General features: G+C 46.0%; 2 protein-coding genes across 5 annotated transcripts in view; one reads left to right on the top strand and one right to left on the bottom strand.

Annotated features, from left to right (window-relative positions):
• LOC138724714 (uncharacterized) overlaps positions 1-23762 on the top strand; it is a 38830-nt gene that overhangs the window by 9085 nt on the left and 5983 nt on the right. For 3 of the 4 annotated variants that reach the window (XR_011338098.1, XM_069864933.1, XM_069864932.1), the window contains exons 3-9: positions 2820-2958; positions 8913-9028; positions 10950-11195; positions 12743-13637; positions 14572-14719; positions 17875-17947; positions 22464-22618. Coding sequence is in view for 2 of the 4 variants with exons in the window: in XM_069864933.1 (XP_069721034.1) it covers positions 17876-17947; positions 22464-22618 (227 nt within the window). In the remaining 2 variants the exon portion in view is untranslated. The remainder of the gene's footprint in view (positions 1-2819; positions 2959-8912; positions 9029-10949; positions 11196-12742; positions 13638-14571; positions 14720-17874; positions 17948-22463; positions 22619-23762) is intronic. The other variant, XR_011338099.1, reaches the window with a different exon arrangement.
• The window catches only part of MYO7B (myosin VIIB), a 50290-nt gene that overhangs the window by 25114 nt on the left and 1414 nt on the right, over positions 1-23762 (bottom strand). The window contains exons 2-24 of the mRNA XM_069864934.1: positions 21104-21146; positions 20311-20424; positions 19534-19686; positions 18363-18547; positions 17310-17431; positions 16496-16638; positions 16291-16404; positions 14550-14703; positions 13533-13609; positions 13128-13247; positions 12783-12925; positions 11347-11557; positions 10692-10827; positions 10304-10464; positions 8922-8972; positions 7041-7178; positions 5941-6093; positions 5387-5485; positions 4852-4946; positions 3212-3296; positions 1963-2181; positions 1246-1353; positions 456-632 (exon numbers count right to left, since the gene is read on the bottom strand). Of these exons, the coding sequence (XP_069721035.1) occupies positions 456-632; positions 1246-1353; positions 1963-2181; positions 3212-3296; positions 4852-4946; positions 5387-5485; positions 5941-6093; positions 7041-7178; positions 8922-8972; positions 10304-10464; positions 10692-10827; positions 11347-11557; positions 12783-12925; positions 13128-13247; positions 13533-13609; positions 14550-14703; positions 16291-16404; positions 16496-16638; positions 17310-17431; positions 18363-18547; positions 19534-19686; positions 20311-20424; positions 21104-21121 (2976 nt within the window). The 5' untranslated portion in view covers positions 21122-21146. The remainder of the gene's footprint in view (positions 1-455; positions 633-1245; positions 1354-1962; positions 2182-3211; positions 3297-4851; positions 4947-5386; positions 5486-5940; positions 6094-7040; positions 7179-8921; positions 8973-10303; positions 10465-10691; positions 10828-11346; positions 11558-12782; positions 12926-13127; positions 13248-13532; positions 13610-14549; positions 14704-16290; positions 16405-16495; positions 16639-17309; positions 17432-18362; positions 18548-19533; positions 19687-20310; positions 20425-21103; positions 21147-23762) is intronic.

Here is a 23762-nt window from a genome sequence, read left to right as displayed (position 1 = left end):
AAATCCAGGTGCTTACATCCTGCACTAAAAGACCATTTTACTCTGCCTACTCCATTCCACAGCTGTCAGGACCAGTATATCTCAAATTTTGCTTTTAAGAACATGGGGTAACTTGGGTCATGAATTTACAGCTTGGGTCAGCCAGAAAATCATTGAGAGCACTCTCAGCAGACCATGTGGTTGGTGCCGAAATGCAGACAACGGTGCTACTTGGTGAGGGTTTTCTGGGCCAAAGAAACAAACGTGCAGTAGCTTCTGAAGACACAGTCCCCAAACTGCATGTCACCCAAAACGTTTGGGAGCTGATCTCTGAAAGCAGATCCTGAAGAGACTGTCTGAATGACTGATTTGGGTGACATTTTTTACTCTAGAGAGGCTTTCTGAACAGAATTGACCACTTCATTGGACTTACACAGGGGGTGAACGTGACCCATTACCAGTCTGCAGCTCTGTACCTCAAAACCCAGAGGAGCCTGTCCTTCTTGGCCTCCAATCATAGCTGGTAAGAACCCAAAAATTTTGTCCACCATTTCTTGGTCACTGATAACGTCGTCGTTTGTTGGACTGTTGGCAGGAGCGTCCCTCCTTTGGCTTGCTTCTGCCTCCTCTCTCTCCAGACTAGCCAGGTGTTCCTTTAAACACAGAAGTTGGTTAGGCATGATGGGGATCTCGCTCTGCTAGAACGAATGGGTGTGAGGATTAAACGCTATTACTACGGTGTTATGACAGCAAGGTGCTAGTGCAGAGGAGGAATGTGAAGTCCAATGAAAAAAACAGAATTCCTAACAGCAGAATACCCCACATTAGTTAAAATTTTAACATGTATTGTGTCAGGGGCTGTAATAGAGTCATAGAATGGGTTGGGTTGGAAGGGACAATGATCATCCAGTCCAACCCCCTTGCAGTAAGCAGGGACATCTTCAACTTGATCAGGTTGCTCAGAGGCTCATCCAGCCTGGCCTTCAATGTTTCCAGGGATGGGGCAGCCACCACCTCTCTGGGCAACCTGGGCGAGTGATAGCGTTGTGCGTGTTTGGCTAAAGCACACTTGAAGCTCATACTGCAAACGGAAATGTCCATGCGTCCCATTTCTAAATCATCGTTACAAATAGGTTTACAACAATGTTTGTTAATTTTACTAAATTATAGCTTAGGTCTTTAAGCAAGTCTGCAGGTGTGAGCTGGGCAAGCCATCTTGTTAGCTAAGAAAGATGGCATTCAGGATTGTTCCACCAACCTACCTACCTTTTCTAGCCTCATAGCTTCTTCCTTTGCTTTCACTGGTCCAAGGACTTGGATGAGGCGTTTCTCTTCTTCCAAGCGGATGTTCCTGGCTTCCAGCCTGCACTGGTTCTGTGGACAACAGGACCATTCTGTGACTGTTGGCTCCCTCTGCCATTAACAAGCTGTCCACGCCTGGACTTCACTCTAACAGGGAGTCAGTTCTAGATTCAACATTTTAGGGAACAAGCCACAGGCAGAGAACTGCAAACCAGCTTTGTTGGACTCGATGATTTAAGAGGTCCTTCCAACCTCGTGATTCTATGATTCTCCGATGACTCTATGAAAGGCCTTCCACGCGCCCAGGTGATATGTGCAGGTTTTGCTCTGGCAGCACATGCCAAGACACACTGCATGAGGATTCCCTCTGGAATATCAGGCCTTGCTGCAGGAACTGATCGTCCCTCGCAGCAGTGACTGATACACACCCCCCCTTATATTTTCTCCTCCCTTCCGTCATAAACCTTTCAGCTCTGTCAATTAAGTTTGGATCTGTGATAAGGAACACAGAAAGCAAATGGAAACAAGATCTGCTTAAAACTCTGTTTTCATACTTGACAAGAGCTCAAAATAAAGTATCCTACACTAAATATCCACATCCAGTGCCAACACTTCCCAGTCATTAAATCTGGGTCAGAACCTCATAGAAACAACATGTTTGCGAGGTATCTGTGAGCTTACCTCCCTCTTCATCCTCTGGTAGATTCGGCGAGCAAACATGCCCCTTGCGTACGCCTGTATGACACAGACAGCTCTCTTCTGCTCTGCTACCTTTTGACGCGTTAGATAACCACGGCACATGGCTTGGAGCCTGATGATGTGAGCCCGGGTTGCTTCGTACTGTTTCGCAAGCTGCCGGCTGCGGTAGAGGGCCTGCAGGCGCCCGAAACCCAGCATCAGCTGGAGGAGATGGGGGAAAAACAAGCGATTATGGGTCAGAGCCATCGAGAATGAGAGTAATTTGGGATGAGTAGATGACAGGATTCATCAGCTGGATAAAGACACTGGAAGGGGCTAATGCGATACTGCCTTTATGCTTCATTTTCTGCCAGTAACAGGCTTTTAAAAGGGGATATATAGAGAGTTCTTTTGGGCAGCTGTTCTAGGGAGTGGCTCCAGGAAGGGACAGCGGTAGCCTGGGATTATGGCAAGGGAAGGAAGAGAGCAGAAAGAAGGCCAAGTGAATGGGGGGAAAACCAGCATTTCATGTCCTTGGAGAGATGGGTGTGATGGTGGCAAGAGAGGGAGGGTGGGGCAGAGTGCAGGACAACAGCCTGGCTCTTCAGACAGGAATCGCACCACTGATGCAGAAGAGAAAATGTTTCTGACTGAAATTGGCAGTTTCTCCTCCTGCCCCTCATGAATGGGATGGAAGGGATATATTAATAATAATCCCTGATACACAAACCCACAATATGTGAGTGTCCCCAAGATGGTGTTGCTTTCCTCACGCAGAAAACCCACCATCTGTAGAAGATCAGCCAATATATTTAATAATGTGAGACTGAGATAATGATTTTTCTGGTATTTTTTTACAGATTCCTAGTTTTCCTATAGAAGTTGCGGAAGACACTTTGCTTGTGGCGTGGTAATGACAGACGAACGCTAGGTTTGGACTACTGCCTAGAAGTGTGGGATCGCACACACGTTAAGTTGCTGGAGCCAGGCCTGTCACAGGTTAGTTGGGTTACTATTTCACCAGAATGCAGGAATGTCACAGGCTCAACAAGCCCTGAGAGGTCCTAGAGCCCTCCTTGGGCTTTAAACGCTGCCGTCTTGCCTCTCCTCCCTTCAGTTGTAAATATCTTCAGTCCTAGTACACCACTCAGTGTATCAGGGCATAGTATATAAAAACACACACAAATACACATGTGTGTGTCTATGTATATATTAAAAAATGAATATTTACATATATACCCCTGCATCTTACCATTCTGAAGTCCTTCCGGCAGCAGTAGCCCCTCCAGGCTGACTGAATGGCTACAGCAGACTTCCTCTGTTTCAGAAACTGCTTCCTAAGCAAACAGAGGTGACAAGCAACAGGTTATTTCTGCTGTTTCTTATGATAATAGGAAAGAGTAAGGTCGTGGGGTATTTTTCCCTTTTATGGGACCTCAGCCTTGTCTGCTCTCTGGGCACACTAGAGCCAGGAAAACTATCGTTAAACTAACCACCTGAATTATTAGTGGATATCTTGCCAGGGCAAGTTAGAAGCTCAGCGAAGACTTTTCTTCCTGCTTCTAAGTAGCTCAAGAAAATGTCACAGCAGAAAGATTAGTCTTTCTGGTCAGATACTTTTGTACCACATGCTCCAAAATTTTCAGCACTCAAACACTTTGTCTCCTTCCATGCTCTACACGCTGAAGGAAAGGCCAGAATAGGCTGTTTTGCCTGAGCTTTTCTGTAAATAAAAGCCTCAGAAGATTTCACCTAGGCTCAGCTCATTCTGTAAGTGAAGCAGCACCATAAATCAGTTGAGCTCATGAAGCGTTTTCCTACTTGCTTTGCTATCCATTTGCTAGCAGAAAGGGTGAGATAGAAGTATTACTAACGCTCCTTGATACATCTAAGCTGACTTTGCCCTTCATGCTGCAATATTGCTCAGAGCAACTGCAGACCAAAGTCACTGCTGTGGCAGGAGAGCTCTGTAAGGACCGAAAAGCCCTCGTACCAAACCTGGGCAAGTTAACTCCCCCATCTGATGGTCACTTGCTCCCCAGTGTCCTAACTGCCGGGAGCCCATCGGAGAAAGATGAACTCTCCCCGGGAAAAGCTGTCACACCGTGGCTGTCAGAAGTGGCACATAGCTCTGAGGGTTTAATAATGAAAGTGAGGCTCACAGGGAGAGATGATGCTCTGTTAGGTAGCAGGCAGTCTAAAAAAAAGGGGGAAGGTTTTAGACGTTCATCGTGTTTTATAGTTCTTGCTTCTCTACGGTCAAGAACACTTATAAACCGAACCAGAATTCAGTTCTAGATCATGGTTCTCGTTGGAGGATACAAGATTAATAAGTGCAAATCACGATGTGAAGCATTTAATGGGGACAAATACTTACTTGGCAGTGACTAAATTTCACTTCTGAAGATATCTCAAACTAAATCAGACAAAATGCAAGAACTGTGCAAAGAATTTTTGGCAAAGAGAAGGACTAGTTAGTTTCTATCTGACTCTCTTCTGTCTTATATCAAAGAAGCATCCTACAAAAGAGAGTCCTTGCAGCTCTGAGAAGGACACAGATTCCAGAGGGATTTCCTGCTTTCCGGATACCTCCTGTTTACTAGGAATATTAAGTGCGAATCCTCCTTCCAGCCCTTCCCCTTCATAAAAGCCGCATGTGCTACAACCCTGTGTTTTGAAAAGCAGCGTGGAAAAAAAGAAACCAATTCAGAATAAATCTTGTGCAAAATCTGCACAGTTGCAGTGTCACATGATGAGGACTGAGCTCAGGGCCAGTGGAAGGTACAGATTGGTCCACTTTATACTCAAAAATGCTTCATGGACTGTGTTAAACCTCACCACAAAGATTCCTGCTTCAAACCAAAGCAAATTCCCTTCTGTAAGATCACTGACCTGTCCTTCAGTCCTCTCATCACCTTCTGGATAAGAAGAACCTTATCTGTGAGTATACTCTGGCGTCGCAGCTCCAATACCGTGTCGTGATGATCCTGTTGATAGAAAGTGTGGAGATGCCAGCTGAGCAGACACCCCCACAACTTCTGAAAACTGGATACGTAGTCTGAAATAGCCCCCGAATCACCACCTGACCACACCATGTCTGGCTGTAGCCAGAATCAAGAAGGGAATCTGCCTGCACTAAGACTTTTTACCTTTTTTTCTTTTTTATGCTCACGGCTGGAGTGTTCAAGGCACTGTGTTGTTTTAGCTGCAATGCTGGAGTGCAGGAACAGGATCAGCCTCTCCTGCACCAAGCTGTGTCATTAAATTACTTGGCCTTCAGCTACAAAGATCCAGCCTCAGATTCAAGAGCGACTTTTTATAGGAGAACCCAGTCCTTCTGGGTCACCATTCTTACACAAGCAGGTCAATTACTGTGAAGTACCAAGTTTTTCAGGAGAAGGGACAATAAATTGTCCTTTTTACTTACTTTAAGGAAAATCTTGGTCTTTCCAGCTTGCCAGCTTTCATCCTTGCCCAGCACTGCTTCAGAGATGCTGATACAGCTCTGCCGAGCATCGTTCCTCAGCTGATGTGCAAAAGCATCGTCAGGTTAGAGCTTGGTTGGAAACACAGCACACTACGTAAGGTTCTATTGCCCTGCATTTCAAAGGGCGAAGAACAGAAACAGCAGAAACAGCAGAAACCAGAGACCTCTGGGCTGACAGTATAATGAGCGAAAGTGGTTCAGCTCATGTGGTCAAGAAAAGGAGGAACATGAGCGCATTGGTGAGCATTCCAGAGTTCAAGTGCAAGGAGGATGTTAGAGACCTCAGAGGAGTGTGATTACAGAAAAGAAACATCTGAGGGCAACAGGGATGCCCCCCTGTCTGTGTGGAGTAGGTGAAGGACAGCTGGACCTAAAAGCACTTGTACAATTTCAGCTAAGGTCCCAGTGAGTATGTAGTTATTTAGCTACTGTGGTGACAGCTCTCCTCATTAAGAGGAGTTAATTAGCCTTAGACCAACTTTGTGCTAACACACCTGTTCTCGAAGAGACCATGGTAGGAGAACTCTGTATCTCTCAAAGAACTCCTCAAAGCTGTAGCGAATTGGGTAGCCAGCTTTCCTGATCCGGATGGTCTCCATCATCCCTGAATATCGCAGCTGTTTAATGCACAGCTCCCGGTCGAACAACTGAAAGGGAAAGCAAACAAGGAGGAGGCTTAGCACTGAAAGAAGCTACACATGCAGCATTCCTCAGAACATATCTGTTAACCTCTAACCTCAGAGTGCCTGCAAAATGGCCTACTATGCTTTTTTAAATTGCACTTATTTCTTTAGTGCCCTAAATTAATTCACCGCAGGCATAAATGAGTTACCCCAAAGGGTCCTCAATTTTGTGTTTATTGGCAGTGGAAACAGTCCATTAGCTCCAGTCTGCCTTTAGCAACTGTTTTCAACTCTAGAACTGCAACTTCAGATGAACAATGTATTGTTCGTATAATTTTTCCCATTTGAATAACTGCAGTAGCAGCAGAGGCCCTTTGGGCACAGCCATTCAAAACACAGCACGAGTGCTGCTGCTTTCTTGTAATGCAGATCAGAAATAGGCTCATGAAAACACATGCACTACTTCAAAAATTAGTAAGTCACTTGACCAACAGCATACAAGGTTTTAATGTACAACTGGGTTGTGATCTCATGAGTTCCAGCCAGGCATCTCCATGACAAACTCACTTCTCTTCTCCTATAGTGTCAAATTAGGCTCCCTTGCCCCTCTCAAACACCAACAGATCTACTATTCTCCATCAGGCTATTTCATAGTATGGTTATTGTTGGATCCTCATGTTTTCTGTTTGTCCCCCTGTTGAGAGCCTAGAAACTCTCCAGTTTTGTCTTTATCTTTACAAGCAAGGCTTTTACATCTCCTCCCAGGAATCACACCTATGTGTTTTTGCCCCCTGTTACTCTGTGATGCTTTTAGAGCTGTTTTTGTAAATTAACAATGCTATATCCTGCCCCCCTTTTCATTCTAGTAATAGCCTGTGTGCCAGCTCTTCTGGCCGAAGTACAGACAGATACACAGCTTCTTCTCATTAAAAGTTTACTGAAGACTAGATCTTATATTGCTAAAACATTACCAGGGGTTTCTTGTAGTCATTTGGTTTGATGCAGCGGATGAAGTACGGCTGGCACTGCTCGAGGATTTTCATTAGTTTTTCTAGGGATTGCTTGAACTGTCCTCCCAGAGTAGAGAGCCGTTTGGTGGTATCCGTGCCCTGGGAAGAGGAAGCACACGCCGACTGCGACATCATTCACTGTCAGAGGGACAGTTAATAAATCTGTGTATTTTTGTACCATGTAACGGTATCACACAACTGCCAGAAAAAATTATTTACCTACACAGGAGCTAAATCTGCTGTCTGTATCTTATTCATTTGGGGTTATTCTTGCAGAGAAACCCCACTGAGCTCCTTCACTTACTTTGGCACTAGGTTCTAGCAGTGAAGGTGGCTGCAATAGAGCAAAGTCTACCCTTAGGAGCCCGCATAGGCCTGACTCTTCCACCAAGGCTGTGTTGAGCATAGGGCCTTGGTGACAAGCTGTTATTCATGGTGAGAAACAGCCACTCCCAAAGCAATAATAACTTCCAGGCCAGACCTTTTGCTGCCATCTCATATCTGACTAGGAATGCTGAAGATCCAGAACAACTCATTTCTTCATGATTAGCATGACCTGCTCATTAATACTACAGTAAGGAAGGGAGGATAAGGTCTATTTGTGGCTGTGTGCTTCATGTCTCACCACTCCTAGGTTGAATTTTGACCCCAGTTGCAGTACTGTAACCCCAGAGGGGCTGCCCTTGGCTGCAGTTAGCTCCTGACTTCCCCAGCTTCTTTGAGAGCACAGTTTCACCTATTTCTTTTTGACACGGATCATCACAATGGGCCGAAGCTTCTACCTCCTAGTACTTTTTAAGGGCACTTTAAATTACTGTGGCAAAAGTGCAGATTCCAAGTCATAAAAGGACTACACTGGCCTTTTGCATCCAGGCCTGGAGCTAACCATCGCAGCACAGTATAGCTACTCAGTTTTTTGGGGCGGTTATAGCCACTTGTGGGGAGGGCTGAGGTTTTTAACCAAGTAAGTAATTTGAAATCGAGTGGCTCTCCTCACTTTCATGGACATTACAGTACCTCATTCCGCTGGTTCTTACATTTGAAGTGGCTTCTCCAACACTCAAGTTGCCACTTTCTGTTTTATCTACAGGGCAATGCTGCCCTCCAGCGAGCAGACTCGCCTTTGGAAAACATCCTGGGAATATCTCAGCAGCTCTGGTGCATCTTAGGGCTAGCAAGCATCCGTTCGAGGCAGATATTGTACCAGCATATACATATTCAAGCTGTCTAAGAGCTAAAAGGAATTTGCTTTCCAGATCTTGAAGGTCTTTCTGCTGTACCAGTAAATCAGTGAGGTGACCACACAAGTCTGTGAAGATCACGAAGCCGATGCCCTCATGATCTCACACATAGAACACGGTTAAAGCTGGATTTATTTCTGAGATGGTGGTGACTTTTCTCCCCTGGTGAGTCAGGAGAGCAAGTCTGAGACCTCAGCACAGTTTACTCTGGCACTTCATTCAGTGTCCTTTGCCGTAGCCTGCTTCTTAGGCTTCCCAAAAGTGGCCCAACCTATTTGAAATTAATAGAATCATAGAATCCCTAGATTGGAAAAGACCTTTGAGATCATCAAGTCCAATTGTATTGGGCATTGCAGCTAACTTCTGTGCATTTTGTATCTCTCACATTTAATATCTCCTTTCTTGACATGCTGCTGTGCTTTCTAAAAGTAAAAAGGGTTTTTTTAATAACACAACCTTATTCATAGAGAAAAGTAAATAGAGCAATGTAGATAGACCTGCTATTTAATCTGAAGGCATTCATAGCATTTAAGAGATGCTAAGCCAGTTTTCTGTTGCTGCTTGTATCACTTCTGACATTCTTCTCCCCCAGGATGTTTACCTGTCCGTGGCCAGATGATCTGGACAGCAGGAAGCCACATTGAGATAGAGACTGAGGAAGAAAGGAGATGATCAGAAAACAGTGCCAGGAGAATAGACAGATAACAGGTAAGATAGCAAGCTGACTGCTTGTTCTGTACCCTGACAGGAAAACTCAAAGATGTAAAGCTAAATGCAAACATCCCATCACACCATGCTGACGCTGCACAGGTAAAGACTCAGAAATCCAAGTATGTGAAAGTAGAGCCGGGCAGAGAATTTGAACTCTGCCCCACGCTGTTTCCAGTCCACTGCTCTTTACGACCTCATTTTCACTAGGCCCAGGACAAGGCTCCCTACACCACTAGGCATAAATGTTCCTGTCATAATTAGCCCTCACAAGCTTCCCCACAAAGCCTCTGGGCTGGAGGGAGAGCTAAAGCTGCAGCAATATGTGGGGCAGTGAGACTGTGTCCCTGGGAGCAGGAGGCAGGGTATCTGTCTGTGGCAGCACAGCTCTTTGCTCCTTTGTGCTAGCCTGTCAGCCCTCTGCAAGAAGGAAAAGGCCAGGCCTCTCCTGCCCGTTGCCCAGCCCAGACCCCCGGGGTGTTACGGTCCCAGCCGGCTGGTGATGTGTGCAGCGTGACAGCAGTTTAGCTCCTGGCTTCTGGACAGGCACTGGCTTTGCAGGGGGGTTTCTGGCTGGTGCCTTGTTCCAATGAACCTTTTCAGTTACAGTTTCCCTCTGCTAATTTACACCCATCCTGTTGATGTAGATGAAGCACAGCTCCCCGGGCAGACACAAAGCAAACCCATCCAGTTAATGACAAAATGTGTGTGTAGCACAACTCATGCTTCTATGACAGCCCGAAGGCACGGCTACAGAGCCCTGGGATGCAGGCCTGGGAGACAGAACTGACATTCATAGAATCGTAGAATAGTTTGGGTTGGAAGAGACCTTAAAGATCATCCAGTTCCAACCCCCAGGGACACCTCCCACTGGATCAGGGGACTCAAGGCCCATCCAGCCTGGTCTTGAACCCCTCCAGGGATGGGGCAGCCACAGCTTCCCTGGGCAACCTGGGCCAGGGCCTCCCCACCCTCATGATGAAGAAATTCCTCCTTACGTCTACTCTAACTGTGCCCCTCTCCAGTTTATACCCATTACCCCTCGTCCTATCACCACAAGCCATTGTGAACAGTCCTTCCCCAATTACATTACCCTTGTTTACAGCATGACAATCAAACCTGACTTTTCCTAGACTCCTTTGCAGAAATTAGTAGAATGAGAGGGACATGGATTTGCAGAGTCAGTGCAAAAGAAAGAGGAGATCGAGAACAGCCAGAGCCTTATGGAAAGGAGGAGAAATTAGTTGTCTCTGCAACTCAGTGCAGCAAACCAACCTTGTAGGTCTGGTCAGCTCCAAGATGCCGGATGGTCCCACGTCCCAGAGTAGGTGGGGTTGTTTCCACCTGGAAAATCTCTCTCAGGAATTTGTTTTTTGAGGAATGAACCACTCGCATTACATTAGCGCTCAGTGTGTCCCGATTTTTCTCCAGGAAATCTGTATGATGAAAACAAAATGAGTTTGTCATCTCTGCAGTTTGCTGGCTCTAGCTCCACTCTGTCTAGCTAAAATCCACTTCGTTTACAGTAATTTGCAGATTAGTTTAAAGTAATCCTCCTGACCTCCTGATCTGACTTTAGATCAACACTACCCTGGAGTGCCACACAGTCAAGGCAGGTCTTGCCCTTCTCTTCACCCTCCATATCCAGCAGAGATAGGCTCACCTTTTGATTCATAAAAGACAACCCCAGCAAAGTGGTTGATGCCAAACTTGGTGTCATGGACACTCCTAGGTGGGATGTAGATGTTACTTTTGCCATGAAGGGAATTGATTTTGACGAGCATGGTGGCATCTGTGCCCTAGAAACAAATACAGGCAAAAGAGGACCATTAGGTCATTCCAGGGACGTCTGAGAACAGGGATGTCTGCTACTTTCATCTCTGCCCTTCTGATCAAGATGCCTTTGCATCTGTCTTTGCAGATTAACATTTCCTCACAACAGTGACATTGCTTAACTAAGTCTGTCAGCCAGGAGAAGAGCGAGCAAGCTGCAGCCCAGACCAATAGCACAACAATACTCAAACAGTATGTGAATTCAAGGATTTCCTGAGAAGCCCTTGTAAAATGAGCTGGACTCCTTCCCTCTCTGTCTGCAATAGCTGTTAAGAGTTTCAACAGTGAGATACCAGGAGGAGCACATTCTACCAGAGAGGGATGCATTTGAACGGTGAGCTAATTTAAAAGGAACATACTTGCGGGGAAGACATTGCCTCTCACAATGTATACAAAAGCCACCTTTGCGCTCTTCCGTGTGTAAAGCCAAGCACTGCCTGTAAGCTGTGCAAAGCCAGGCATTACAGGTGAAACCAGAAATTTACCTTTGGGAACTTGCTCTCTTCATCAATAAGGGAGATGATATTCATAGGCTTGAGTGCGATGACATCCAGAGTCTGGCGGTTATCAGTAAAGTCAATGTTATTCCAGGCAATGTTCTCCACACGGTATTCCTCCTGCTCCAGCTTGAAGACATGGCGCACGAAGAACTGCTGGAGGTGCTCGTTGGCAATGTTAATGCAGAGCTGCTCAAAGCTGGGGGAGAACAAGATCCGTGGTCACCCTTGGCCAGAGCTGCACCGCTCTGTGTGTTTGTTTATTCTCTGTATCAAATACATATCAAGATATACTACTGCTATATTCCACAGTGTTAGTGACCACCAGCCTTAGCAGTAGCAGGAATGCATCTTCTGCTATGATAAAGATAAGCAGAAATGAGCCAACTGAGCGTTGCGGAGTAAGCAAGGAAAGGTCTTGTGAGTGTTTCAGGAAACTCTGTGAACATAGCTGGACTGAATGGTTGTGTGACACAGTTATACCTGCATTGGCACTACCACTTATTCTGTTACTCCTTAACGCTGCACTTGAGTTTCGTTACCTGGTGACTGCTGTGGAACACTGTGTGTCTCTGGGGTCCTCAGCACAGTGAGGCTCCACAGGGATTGCAGCCTTTGGGAACAGCATAAAATAATAGGAGAGGACACAAAAGACAGAAGATGGGCTGAGCAGATCCTAGCCTGTATTCCAAAAGTCAGTAAGGAATATTATCTCATTCAAAGCGAGCAAAATCGATCGGTTGACATGGATTGGAAAAGACTGCAGAATATGTACTGGTGGTTTGTGGACGGCTGGTGGTACCACACAGCTGAGAGAACTGCTGCCCTTGCAGAGAAGGGCAAATACAAATAGTGCTTCGGGACTGAAACTGTCGGCAGGAGAGGTAGCAGTGGGATAAGTGTCTGCTGACCAGGTAGTTTGCTGGCCTGGCCTTAAGAACAGAAAACTGAGGCAGCCCCCAAAAGGGATGCGAGAACACTGTGCAAGGTGGAAGCCTGGGAAATGGGAAACACAGCACAGCCTCCTTTGTACTATGGGCAAAACGCATCCCAAGAGACATTATAAAAATGCCATGGAACAAGAAAGTTTGGCACACAGAACATAATACGCCCTTTCCTAGTGGCTGCCTGCTCATAGCAGCTTCACAGCCATCTCCTCTGAGAAATTCCTGAGGTTTTGGGATAGACGTGTGCAATGGCCGCACCAAAATGAAGGTTGGGTGAGGAGGCAGAAATATGACCAAGCCTGAAGAAAACTGGGATCTGTGCATGGTCATTATTGGGAAAATTCAGTGCTAGAAATGTCATTGCTTTTCTGAGAACCAGGATGGTAACAAAAGAGCATGTGTCTGCCTGTTTTTTTAATTCTTTTCCTTTATATCAGCTGCTTTTCAGCTTTCCAGTGGAAATCTAGAGCCTCCTACCTGTTGTTGCTGAAGTTTTCAAACCCAAATATGTCCAACAGCCCAATGGACTGACGTCTGCCTTTAGGTTTCTGAGAAGATGGGTTGAAAATGGCTGAGTTGATTTTATTCACTATCCACAGGAAAATCCGCCCATATATACCCTGAGAAAAAAATTAAAGAAGAATTAGGACCCATCATTACAATTTTTGGGTACAGCTTACTGCTTGCTATCGTGCTGCTACAGTGCTGTCTGAAAAAGATGAGGGACTGGAGTCCTCTGGGTGAATCCTTCTCACCCAGTAAGACTGCCAGCTCTGAAACCATCCCTGATCTTTTAAACAGAGAAGAAGAAAGCAGCAGTACCTTCACGAAGGCGTCCCTCCCATCTGCAGCTTGAACTATGTTCAGAGGCCTGGACACGCTTTCTCCTCGGACAATGATGGAGAGGTTTGTGAGGCTGTTCTGAAGTTCGCTGGAGTCCACCTGGAGGAACAGTCATGGCCACCTGGTTATTCCAGGTGGATAAAAGAGATCCAGCAAAGTCTGTCTCAGGAGAAGGGCCGTGACAAACTGCCTGTCCAGCAGCATTCACTAGTGGCCCAGTTCAAGTTCTCCTGGCTTGGAGAGACAGCTGGAACAAATGAGTGTCAGCAGGAAGGAAGGGGGCACACCCATGCATCCACCCACACCTAGACACTCCTCAAAGACAAACTCAGGGAGCAAGGGTGAAGGAGAGAACTCATAGGAGAAGATGAGAGAGTCCATTACCTCAAGCAATTTGGTTGCGATTGAAAAGTGCGGTGAGTCCATCACGTCAGAGCAGTCCAAGTTGTCGTACACAGCCGCTGCAATGAGGAAACAATCAGTCTCAGGGTGAGTAATTTCTGCTATGTTGAGTGGGGCTGTGCTGTTATTGCAGCTGTATTTCTGTATCCCTGTGGCTCTGGGAATGTGGCAAGGCAGTGAGTTTCCTTTTGAAACTCCCAGGTTTGATGATTTTACTAAGGAAGGTCCTGATTTCACTCAGGGATCCCAAGATGTATGGGGCCCTCACAACACCAGAACATCAGGCTGAAAATATAGCAAAACTGACAAGGTTATTAATTTTAAATAGTAGCTACTGGGGGTCTAGGGCAGTGGTATCTCACTTCAGAAAAACGTGTTTTAGAAAATATTTTTTTTTCTGTGTATCTGGCTTGTGGGAAAATCAGGCAACAAAAGGGAATGAAGGAAATCCCTCATTTTAGCAGCCAGCATTAATCCAAAGAATCCAGCTGGCATCACTGTACCAGTCCCTCTGTATCACAAAGTGAGCAGGAGTCCTAAATTGTGAGAGCTTCTGGCACCTCTGCTGGGTGTCTCGGGCTGTGTCATATCCAAAGAGCCCTTATGCAGGTAAGTGTTCACCAGACCCAGGCAGGAGAATTGACTGCAATCAGCTCCACAGCAATCATCCCTCAATTGCCCCTGTGTCCTCTGGCTTGCGTAGCACAACAGTTGGCAAATGTACCATGGCATTATATCATCTGTTGTTTCAGTTTGTATGACAAGGGCCTATTTATAACCATAGAGACCTGACAGCATAACAAAATAATAATAGTAATAATATGTTTTGCAAAACATTAGGCAGTGGAGCCACTAATCAGAATTTCACGGTGCTTATCTGCCTGCCCTTCCAATGCTGTCCACCCAGAGCAGCACAACCTAATCTGTACAGGTGGAAGGGGCAGCGTTTTAGGCCATTAAATCTGGAAAAAGGCCAAGAACAGACAATGCTGAGTTTACCTTCGAACTCTACGTTGCCCAGGTGCAGGATCGCAGCCAGCAGCTTGCTGATGTCCCAGTGTTCAGAATCTGAGAACATGAGGATCTTCATCGCCGAGCGGATGTGGGCATAATCCTTGGCATCATTCCGGCCGTCGCAGGACATGCAGTTGCCCTGCAAGACACCACAGGTAAGGAAAATCCTCCCAGGACCCATCAAAGAAAGAAAAGATCTGCAGGCTCAATAACCCTTGTACACAGCGTGGATACCCTGTGAGCCATTTGCCACAAGACACAAGGGAAAAACCTACTTAGACATTCTATATGCTCTTACCATGGCTGTTTCTTTCCTCATCTCTGCTCTCAAGAGGAACGCATTAGCAGAGAGCTAAATAATGTATTTCTCCAGGGCTAGCCTGGATCCTGGGGAAGCCCAAAGGAAAAGCTGAGGGGACGGCTGCTCTGGAGCACAGAAAGACAGGAAACTTTGACAAGGTTACCTACGCTTACAAGCCCAAGCCTGTTCCTTTGGTTTCCTCTCTCTGCCTTATCAACGGACAAGTATGAGCCCTAATCCCAAATAAAAACAAGTAGAGTTGGATCAGTACCAGAAAGCAAATCTCAAAATAAGAATACTAGGATATAGTGGAAAGCAGGTGGAAGCATCCAAGGCAGCATTAGAACCTTCAAAAAGCCTGCACAGTCTGTCCTACAATACTGCTCCTCATAGAAATTATTTTCAGCCCTAGCAGAGATGGGAAAATGCCTTTTTATCCCTGCCATTACTGACAATATAGTGTGATGATTACAAAAGTGAAGTGTTCCTAGGCATTTCTGTTTACAGCACGTAAACATGCCAGCTTGTGCCAGGAGCTAACCTGAACAAACCCATGGATATGTTCTCCTTTAATCTAATCCTCCTGTCTCAGTATTACACTGCCCTACTGCTGACCCAGGGCACTTTTTATGGAACGGCCAATGTGGTCTTGCACTCATCAGCCCTTGCTGCAAGATCATTTCTCTTTTGAAAACATCACCTTTGAAAAATTCTCCAGCAGCTTTAATAGTTTTACTTTTGAGACTCTAGAAGCAGCTTTATAGGCTGTTTTCTATTTTCCTCTGAAACTAGGTACCCAGCTCCCATTAGCTTCATCAGAGGTAGGACTTTGCTCATTTTTTCCACAGCTGTAGAACAGCCCAACTCAAACCAACTGGCGTATTTAATACGAGGTATATGCACAGGCTAAAGAACATGATAGCTTTCATGCCCCAAACTAACCAGTTAGCTAATATCCAACCTAACCATCCCCTGGCACATCTTTCTGCCATTCCCTTGGGTCCTATCATTGGTCACCAGAGAGAAAAGCTCAGTTCCTGGTCCTCCTGCCCTTGTGAGGAAGCTGTAGACTGCGATGAGGCCTCCCCTCAGTCTCCTCTTCTCTAGGCTGAACAGACCAAGTGGCTTTAGCTGTTCCTCACATGGATTCCCCTCTAGACCCTCCACCAGCTTCATGGCCCTCCTCACGTTCCCTAAGTCTGACTTTGATAGAAAGCTTTGAACTGCCAATTGCTGCTGGTGGACATGACAATAAATATCTGAAACCAAGGCTCGCAGCACTCTCAGTGTTACTGCTTTTGGTATTCTAAGAAAAGGACTGTTCATATTTGATAACTACCCATCTGCAGCTCCTATTGATTGTAATCGCTCACAGGGAGAAGGAAATGGCAGAGGCATAATGGAGAAGAAAGCAGAGACTATTACCATAGTGAGATAAGTGTACTCTGAAGCAGTGCCCAGATTCAGCATCTTTTTCTGCTCTGTATTCATCCCCATTAGCATACAGTAGAAGATGTGATAGTTTCTCTCCTCTGGAGCCTAAAAGAAAGAAATAGGCCAACGGGCAGCCTTGTCAGCGTATGCTTGTATCACAGGAGCAGGCAGGATGAACACCTGCCAGTGCCCTCACCTGCCGGCAAACCCGGGACTTCTCCAGAAGAAACTGTTCAATCCGGGCTCCTTCTATCACACCATTTTGGTTGAAGTGGATATCAATGTATTTCCCAAAGCGGCTGGAATTGTCATTTCGAATTGTCTTGGCATTTCCAAAAGCTGATAAGCAAGGGACAGAGATAGTGTCTGGATTATTGCAGTTAATGAACATCAGGTCTACTTTTTATGCCCTTCTTTTTATTGCTGCTGCTATTTCCCATGTTGTGTTCCAAATGACGGTGCTGAGAAGTCTGACCTCAGTCTGCCGCTAAAAGAGAGGGGCAGCAGTACCGTGGATCTAGATAACTGGGTCCTAAAAGACCTGTTCAAATGATCTAAACGTGCCCTATATGTGACCAGCCAAGAGGGCAGTTCTGAAGACCTCCTGAAGGATGTGCTGGGAACACACTCGATTCCTCTACAGAGAAAGCTGGGGGTCTCGGGGAGCTGCCCTGCAGATACGCCTGTGCTTGGCCACTCACTCTGCCACAATCTGGCGCAAACGCTAAACCAGGGGTCATAACTCTGGGCTTTGCACCCCCAAGGGCTCCGGTGCTCCTGGCAGTTCCAGGTTACGTAGGACAGTGGGAGCGGCACGGGAGCTGCTGTGAACTTGATGGGATGTGGCAGAAAAGCAGAGAGAGAACTTCTGCCCCGCATCACCAGTGTTTCAAGAGTTTTAGCAGTTACACAAACACACTGGTTCAAAGATCTGTTTCGGAATGTTTTTTCCCGATACAAAAGTCCTGAGATATAGGTGATAAATCAGGCGTGTTTGCTAAGTAACCCACCTTCTAGAATGGGGTTGGCCTCCAGGATTTGCTGCTCTATCCAGGAATGCTGACCGCTGACAGCTGCCAGAAACTGTAGTATTAGTTTTGTGCTTTCAGTCTTCCCAGCTCCCGATTCTCCACTGCAGCAAGAAACAAGATCATTACAGCTTTCCTTTCTTCTTGTTTTTTTGGCTAGGCTGACAAAATGGCAGACCAAGTTAAAAAAAAAATCCCACTTATATTTATCCTGTGAGTGGCAGATGAGACTGTCTTTCATAGAGGGCTGGAGAATTTTAGTCTTTCATCATCTTGTCTACTAAAATTAAAGTTGTTCTTTTAGGCTTAGGCTGAGGTCTAAATTCTCCCATTGATTACAACCAAGCAAATCCAAGGATGACATTTGGCACAGTGCAAATTAAATGACCATTTGCTTTTTTTCTTGAATGCGTTACTAGATTTTCAATGCTAGCCTTAGCACAGCAACTGAGTTGCCTCAGCTACAATCAGATATTATGGCAATGAGACTATTGGCTTCTTCACACTGATGTTTAGGAGAAAATGGATACATGTTATGTGTTTACAGGATGAAGAAACCTTCAGGTTCACAGATGCTGTTTCTCTCCAGGAAATCTCTATTCTCATTAAACACACGTAATGTAAGTATTCTGTCCCCAAGGTAAAAGATAGCCCTGTATCACACAAGCTTGTGTTTTCTGTTTCTATCTGTAGTGCTCATGTGCAGAATGGATCACCGTGTTCAAAGATTCGGGAGGAAAACTATATATAGACTTCAGAAATCCCTTGCTTATGCTCTACCTTCTGCTGTGGGGCATAAAAGATTCCAGTATTGCGTGTACGCTAGGGCAAGCGGCCCTAGTGGCCGCTTGCCCTAGCGTACACGCAATACTGGAATCTTTTATGCCCGCATTCTGCAGCCCTAACTGAAAATGAAGTAGCAAGGGAGAAAATATTTCCTTCCTGTTGTCTCTGTTCTGATCTGTGCCTAGAGAGGTGCCCCAAAACCACACCAGACTTTGTTTCTGCTCTTCATCCTCTCCCGAGTCCAGTCACCTGATCACACAGCACTGGTCTCTCTTATTCCTCTTCATATTGAAATAACAGTTGTCTGCAATGGCGAAGACGTGAGGTGGTAGCTCTCCGATCCTCCTGTTACAGTACAGTCTGATCTGATCGACAGTGTAGAGGGGCAGCAGCTGGTATGGATTCACTGCTACCAAAATTGATCCTGTGTAAGTCTGGAAAACAGTTAGGAAATGTTACCTCTAGCAGCAGGCCTGCAAACAAGAACACAACCAAAGCCACTTGTATAAATCTTAACGGGGGCAGGAAAGAAGCTGGGGAAATCCATAGTAGCACTTAGGTGAGGCTGGGAGTCTAGTTCCAGATGGGTTCAGAGGAGGCTACAAGGGTGATCTGAGCGCTGGAGCAGATACAAGGACAGGCTGAGAGAGTTGGGGATGTTCAGCCAGGAGAAGAGAAGGCTCCGAGGAGACCTTTTAGCGACCTTCCAGTACCTGAAGGGGCTACAAGAAAGCTGGGGAGGGACCATGAGAGTGGGGAGGCCCTGGCCCAGGTTGCCCAGGGAAGCTGCGTCTGCCCCATCCCTGGAGGGGTTCAAGGCCAGGTGGATGGGCCTTGGGCAGCCTGATCCAGGACATGGTTGGTTTCTGGGCTGTGAGCGCATGTTGCTGGCTCATGTCAAGCTTCTCATCAACCAGCACCCCAAGTCCTTCTCCGCAGGGCTGCTCTCAATCACATCATCCCCCAGCCTGTATTGAAACCATGGATTGCCACGACCCAGGTGTAGGACCTTTCACTTGGCCTTGTTGAACCTCATGAGGTTCTCACAGCTCCCCTTTTCCAGCCTGTCCAGGTCCCTCTGGATGACATTCCATCCTTCCACTGAAGCAACTGCGCCTCTCAGCTTGGTGCCATCTGCCAACTTGCTGAGGGTGTACTCGATCTCACTGTCTATATCATTGATGAATATATTAAACAGCACTGGTCCCAGTACCCCTGAGGGACACCACTTGTCACAGATCTCCATCTGGCCATCGAGCCATTGAAGAAAAACTGCGTTGTGTCTCCTTGGCACCCTCAGTCAGTAAAGGAAGCAGAGAGCCCCAAGTGTGAAAGGCTTGCAGGCTGCTCAGGTCCCTGTGCTCTACATGTACGAGAAGGCATTGCTCAAAGTGCTCTGCCTGGTGACCTTGGCACTCACATAGATTTTGTGCTCCTGGTGGCGGATGAGGAGGTTGTGCACCATGCCAGCTTCGTGGAGATCCCCAAGGCGGATCATGTCTTCCACTCCGTGGACAGAGGTGGGGTGCATCAGGCGCACCATGTGCATGTTCCGAGCCGTGATCCAGTGTTCCTGAAAAAGGCAAGGCATCAGCTTTAATGTGTTAAGCCACTGCTCAGAGGCAAACAAAGGAGAGCCGTGTTAGACCAAAGTGAGCTTCAGTATAATCCATGCTCAGACCAGCATATTCTAACCAACAGTTGACTCAACTACAGAAATTAACCGGTTTGCTGCTCCCCAGGATCAGACGATTTAAAATACTGGGTGAAGCCATCCAGGTGAGTTCTGGACATCATCAACTTCAGCATTATTCAAAGTGCAGCTCTGTCAGGTCACCACAGCCACAGCACTGTATGACGTAGGGATGAAACCCCAACTGACTTCAGTGGGATCATGATTTCACCTAAGCCTCCACAAAATTTAGGGAATGGAGTCTGTCCATTTTCTTTTCTTAACCATGTAGACATAAATTCTATCTTGGGAAGCTCTAAATCTTCATCGTGCTGGGACCTGAGGATACTAGGGTATTACCTTATACTTCCTTTACTTTTCAATTCTTTCTTTCAGTATACCCTATCAGATGTTCAAAGTCACACCATTTGGCTAGATGGGGCTTTGATCTGATGCAACAGAGCCATTCTTTTCTACTTTGTACTTTTATGTTCATCTTTTACAGAAAATTATAGCGTAGCCCACCTTGCCTTCGTCATCCTCCAGCAAGATCCGTCCCGAGTCAGAATCCTTCACAACTGCCCCGATAGGGACATTAAATTCCCTGTTTGGTTGAGTGTCCAGCCACACATGATCACCCTGGGGAGAAGAAAAGCTATCATCAAGTACAGTGACAAACATGATGCCAGTTTGAAAGATCAAACTTGATCTTTTGGTCTTAACTTTTTTAGTGATTTGATTTCTTTAGCAGTGTTTGACTGGATAAGTTCTTATTGCTCACGGGTGGTACAGTCTAATGGTTATAGTATTGGGACCTCTGAGTTCCACTCCCAGCTCCACAGCTGACCTGGAACATGACTTTGGACAAGTCATCAAGGTCAACTGTCTCATAAGAGGAAATGAGGCAACACCTTTGACAAGGACAACAATTCCTGAGTTCCACTACCCCTCAGAGACCAGCAAGGGGCACAATAAATGCTGAAGTGCCTTGGCAGCCTCACATTAGCTATGTTATTCTCTCAGAAGAGATGCTTGAAAACATATACATTAATAGCTGCCATTGGTGCTGGGTAGAGCTGCAGAGATAATCTGCGTAGATTCAGTGCCGCGCCTTGTACAGAGGTCACCAGCTCAGCACGAGCGCAGCCAGGCTCGGCAAGGCACCTCAGCACCTCTAGTCCCGATGGGTATTATTTTGTACCTTGCTGATACTGTGTGATTGCTCGTTTCTTCCCGAGAGGGACCATGACTCTGAGGTAATTTTCTCGTCTTTGGGCCTCTGGCTAGTGAGTAAATCACAGCAAATAATAAGACTTACCTTTCTGAAAACCACCATTATGTTTCAGATCACTGTATGTAACCTGCAGTGCCAAGAAGAACATGACATTAGGCCAGAAAAGGGCTGAGGCTTTGATCAGGACAGTGGGGTGGAGATGTTTCCTTGTCAAAATAACAGCAAGATGCCTTAGAATAATTATGTTTACAGATTTCATCAAAGCAAAAGAGATGATCATAAGCTACACCCAATGTAGAAACAATGAAACCATCTACCTAAAGCAAAGATCTGCAGAACTGGGGTGATGGTCTGCTCCAAGTTCTACCACAGAACCCAGGAGATGCTCTCAGCACTGAAGAAGTCACTGTGCACATTTTCATAGCTCTCTCAATCAAATGCAAGGCAAACTTATTGGCTAAACTTCAAGTCTGGCTCCCAAATAAAAAGATCCCACAATTCAATGTAATTCAATGCCCAACGGAGTTACCTTTGGCTGGTCCACTGACCCAGCAGTTGGGTTCCTACAAGCGGCTGGCCCAGTGACACAGGTGGAATTCAAATTGTCCTAAGATGCTTGGTCCCCTCAGATTCTCACACCTTGAACCTACTACCAGATAGAAATTCAAATCTGGCGTTCAGCTTTCTTGGCTGCAATGGGAGGGGTTGCGATGAAGACGTGAGCAGCAAAACAAAGAATAGGAAGGATCAACAATAAAATTAGGAGCTCACTATCAAGAACGTAGTAGTGAAAAGATTGGTGGCCAGGAATCTACATCAGTGCTTTGATTAAGGGATGATGCTGTTTAGGCTTTGATCCTTGGAACAACCAAGGAACCAAAGTCTTCAGAAGCTGCTTCCTGTCCCATAGGCTACTGCAGCTGGATTTTGGGAGTGAATCCAGGACTAGATGTGATTTGATGGCTCCCAGTCTTGCCACAGCTTGAAAGCTGCTGCATGCCTTTTACTGTGTGTGGGAAATCACAGGTAAAGACCCCGCAAGGTTCCCTATAAATGTTTCCAGAGTTCCAGACGTTTTTTCCCTGTTATCTCTTCCTACAAGCAGGAGAGATCCCTGCATGTTAAGGCTGTTGAGTAACCTGTGATTCAGGAGATGTGCAGCAGACGCCAGTTATTAGCCCAGGTCTCCACAGCCTCATACTCACAAACTTGTCACAGCTTGGTGATCCGTTCTGCTCCCTCCATTTCTCTAAAGGATCTTTCCCTCGATCCGTTGCTCCAGTGCACCCCAAGAAAAGGCTCAGCTCAAAGTTGATAGGAACAAAACGCTTGCACTAAACAGAATGCTCCTCAAAATGCTAATCCTGGGCCAAAAAGTAATTCTACTTTTACCTTTCTGTGATCTATTATCAGTGATGCTTTCACGGCATTTTATCTCAAACAGATACAGATTTTACAACTTGTGCTCAATGAGGGCATATTGCATCACCTGCACCCCTTCTGCACATCCCTGCTTGACAGGACACCACTTGGAGCTACTTTACAAGAAGACAAGTGGACACTACAGGACCAGAAACTGATCTTCTGCACTTATTCCAGGCAAGTTCATCATCTTGCAGAATATCCCCCAGGAAGAAGAGAGACACCTAGTACCTTTTACCTTGATACTCAAAGGCAAATTTCTTATTTTCTCATAGACTTTCGAGAAGTGATTTCATTATGGCATTAAATTATGCTGTCTAGGTTTTGGACAGGTTGTCTGGAAAGTTTGAGCAAAATAAGAAATACAGAAATTAACTGATTTGAGAGATCTGTTTTCTAATGACACTGCAGGGATAATCATAAAAATTCCAGTTTGCAGTACCAATAATATTAGTGATTAAAGGTATATTAAGGACAGGATGTCAACCAGAGGGACCAGGACAGGCTGGAGAAGGGGGGCTGTGAGAACCTCATGAGGTTCAACAGGGTCAAGTGCAAGGTCCTACACCTGGGTTGGGGCAATCCCTGATTTCAATACATGATGGGGGTGATGTGATTGAGAGCAGCCCTGCGGAGAAGGACTTGGGGGGCTGGTGGATGAAAAGCTCGACATGAGCCAGCAACGTGTGCTCACAGCCCAGAAACCAACCGTGTCCTGGGCTGCATCCAAAGCAGCGTGGGGAGGGACTGTTCACAAAGGCATGGAGTGACAGGATGAGGAACAATGGATATACACTGGAGAGGGGCAGATTTAAACTAGACATAAGGAAGAATTTCTTCGCTATGAGGGTGGGGAGGCCCTGGCCCAGGTTGCCCAGGGAAGCTGTGGCTGCCCCATCCCTGGAGGGGTTCAAGGCCAGGTTGGATGGGCCTTGGGCACCTGATCCAGTGGGAGGTGTCCCTGCCCATGGTAGAGGAGTTGGAACTGGAGGATCTTTAAGGTCCCTTCCAACCCAAACCATTCTATGATTCTATACATGATCAATAATTTCACTGTGATGCTTGACATTTCTTCTTCTGCCATATGTGAAGGCTTTAAAGTCTTATGTTTAAAATTTCTGATGATGATTTACAATTCTGTGTAATACACATGGTACATCTTTTTGAGAGGTACCCAGATTTCATTACTTTTCTGATTGAATATTTTAAATCATTTTATGATTTATGTTCATTTTATGGTGGAGCTACACAAGTTTCTGCAGTTTAGAAATCTGCAACTGGATTATGAGAAAAGTGTTTCAAGTCACCGTTATATTTCTGG

Source organism: Phaenicophaeus curvirostris, chromosome 10 (assembly GCF_032191515.1).
Source record: "Phaenicophaeus curvirostris isolate KB17595 chromosome 10, BPBGC_Pcur_1.0, whole genome shotgun sequence".
In the NCBI taxonomy this organism is placed as follows: Eukaryota; Metazoa; Chordata; class Aves; order Cuculiformes; family Cuculidae; genus Phaenicophaeus; species Phaenicophaeus curvirostris.
The sequence above is the reverse complement of the archived record's forward strand: the minus strand, read 5'-3'. Positions and strand labels throughout refer to the sequence as shown.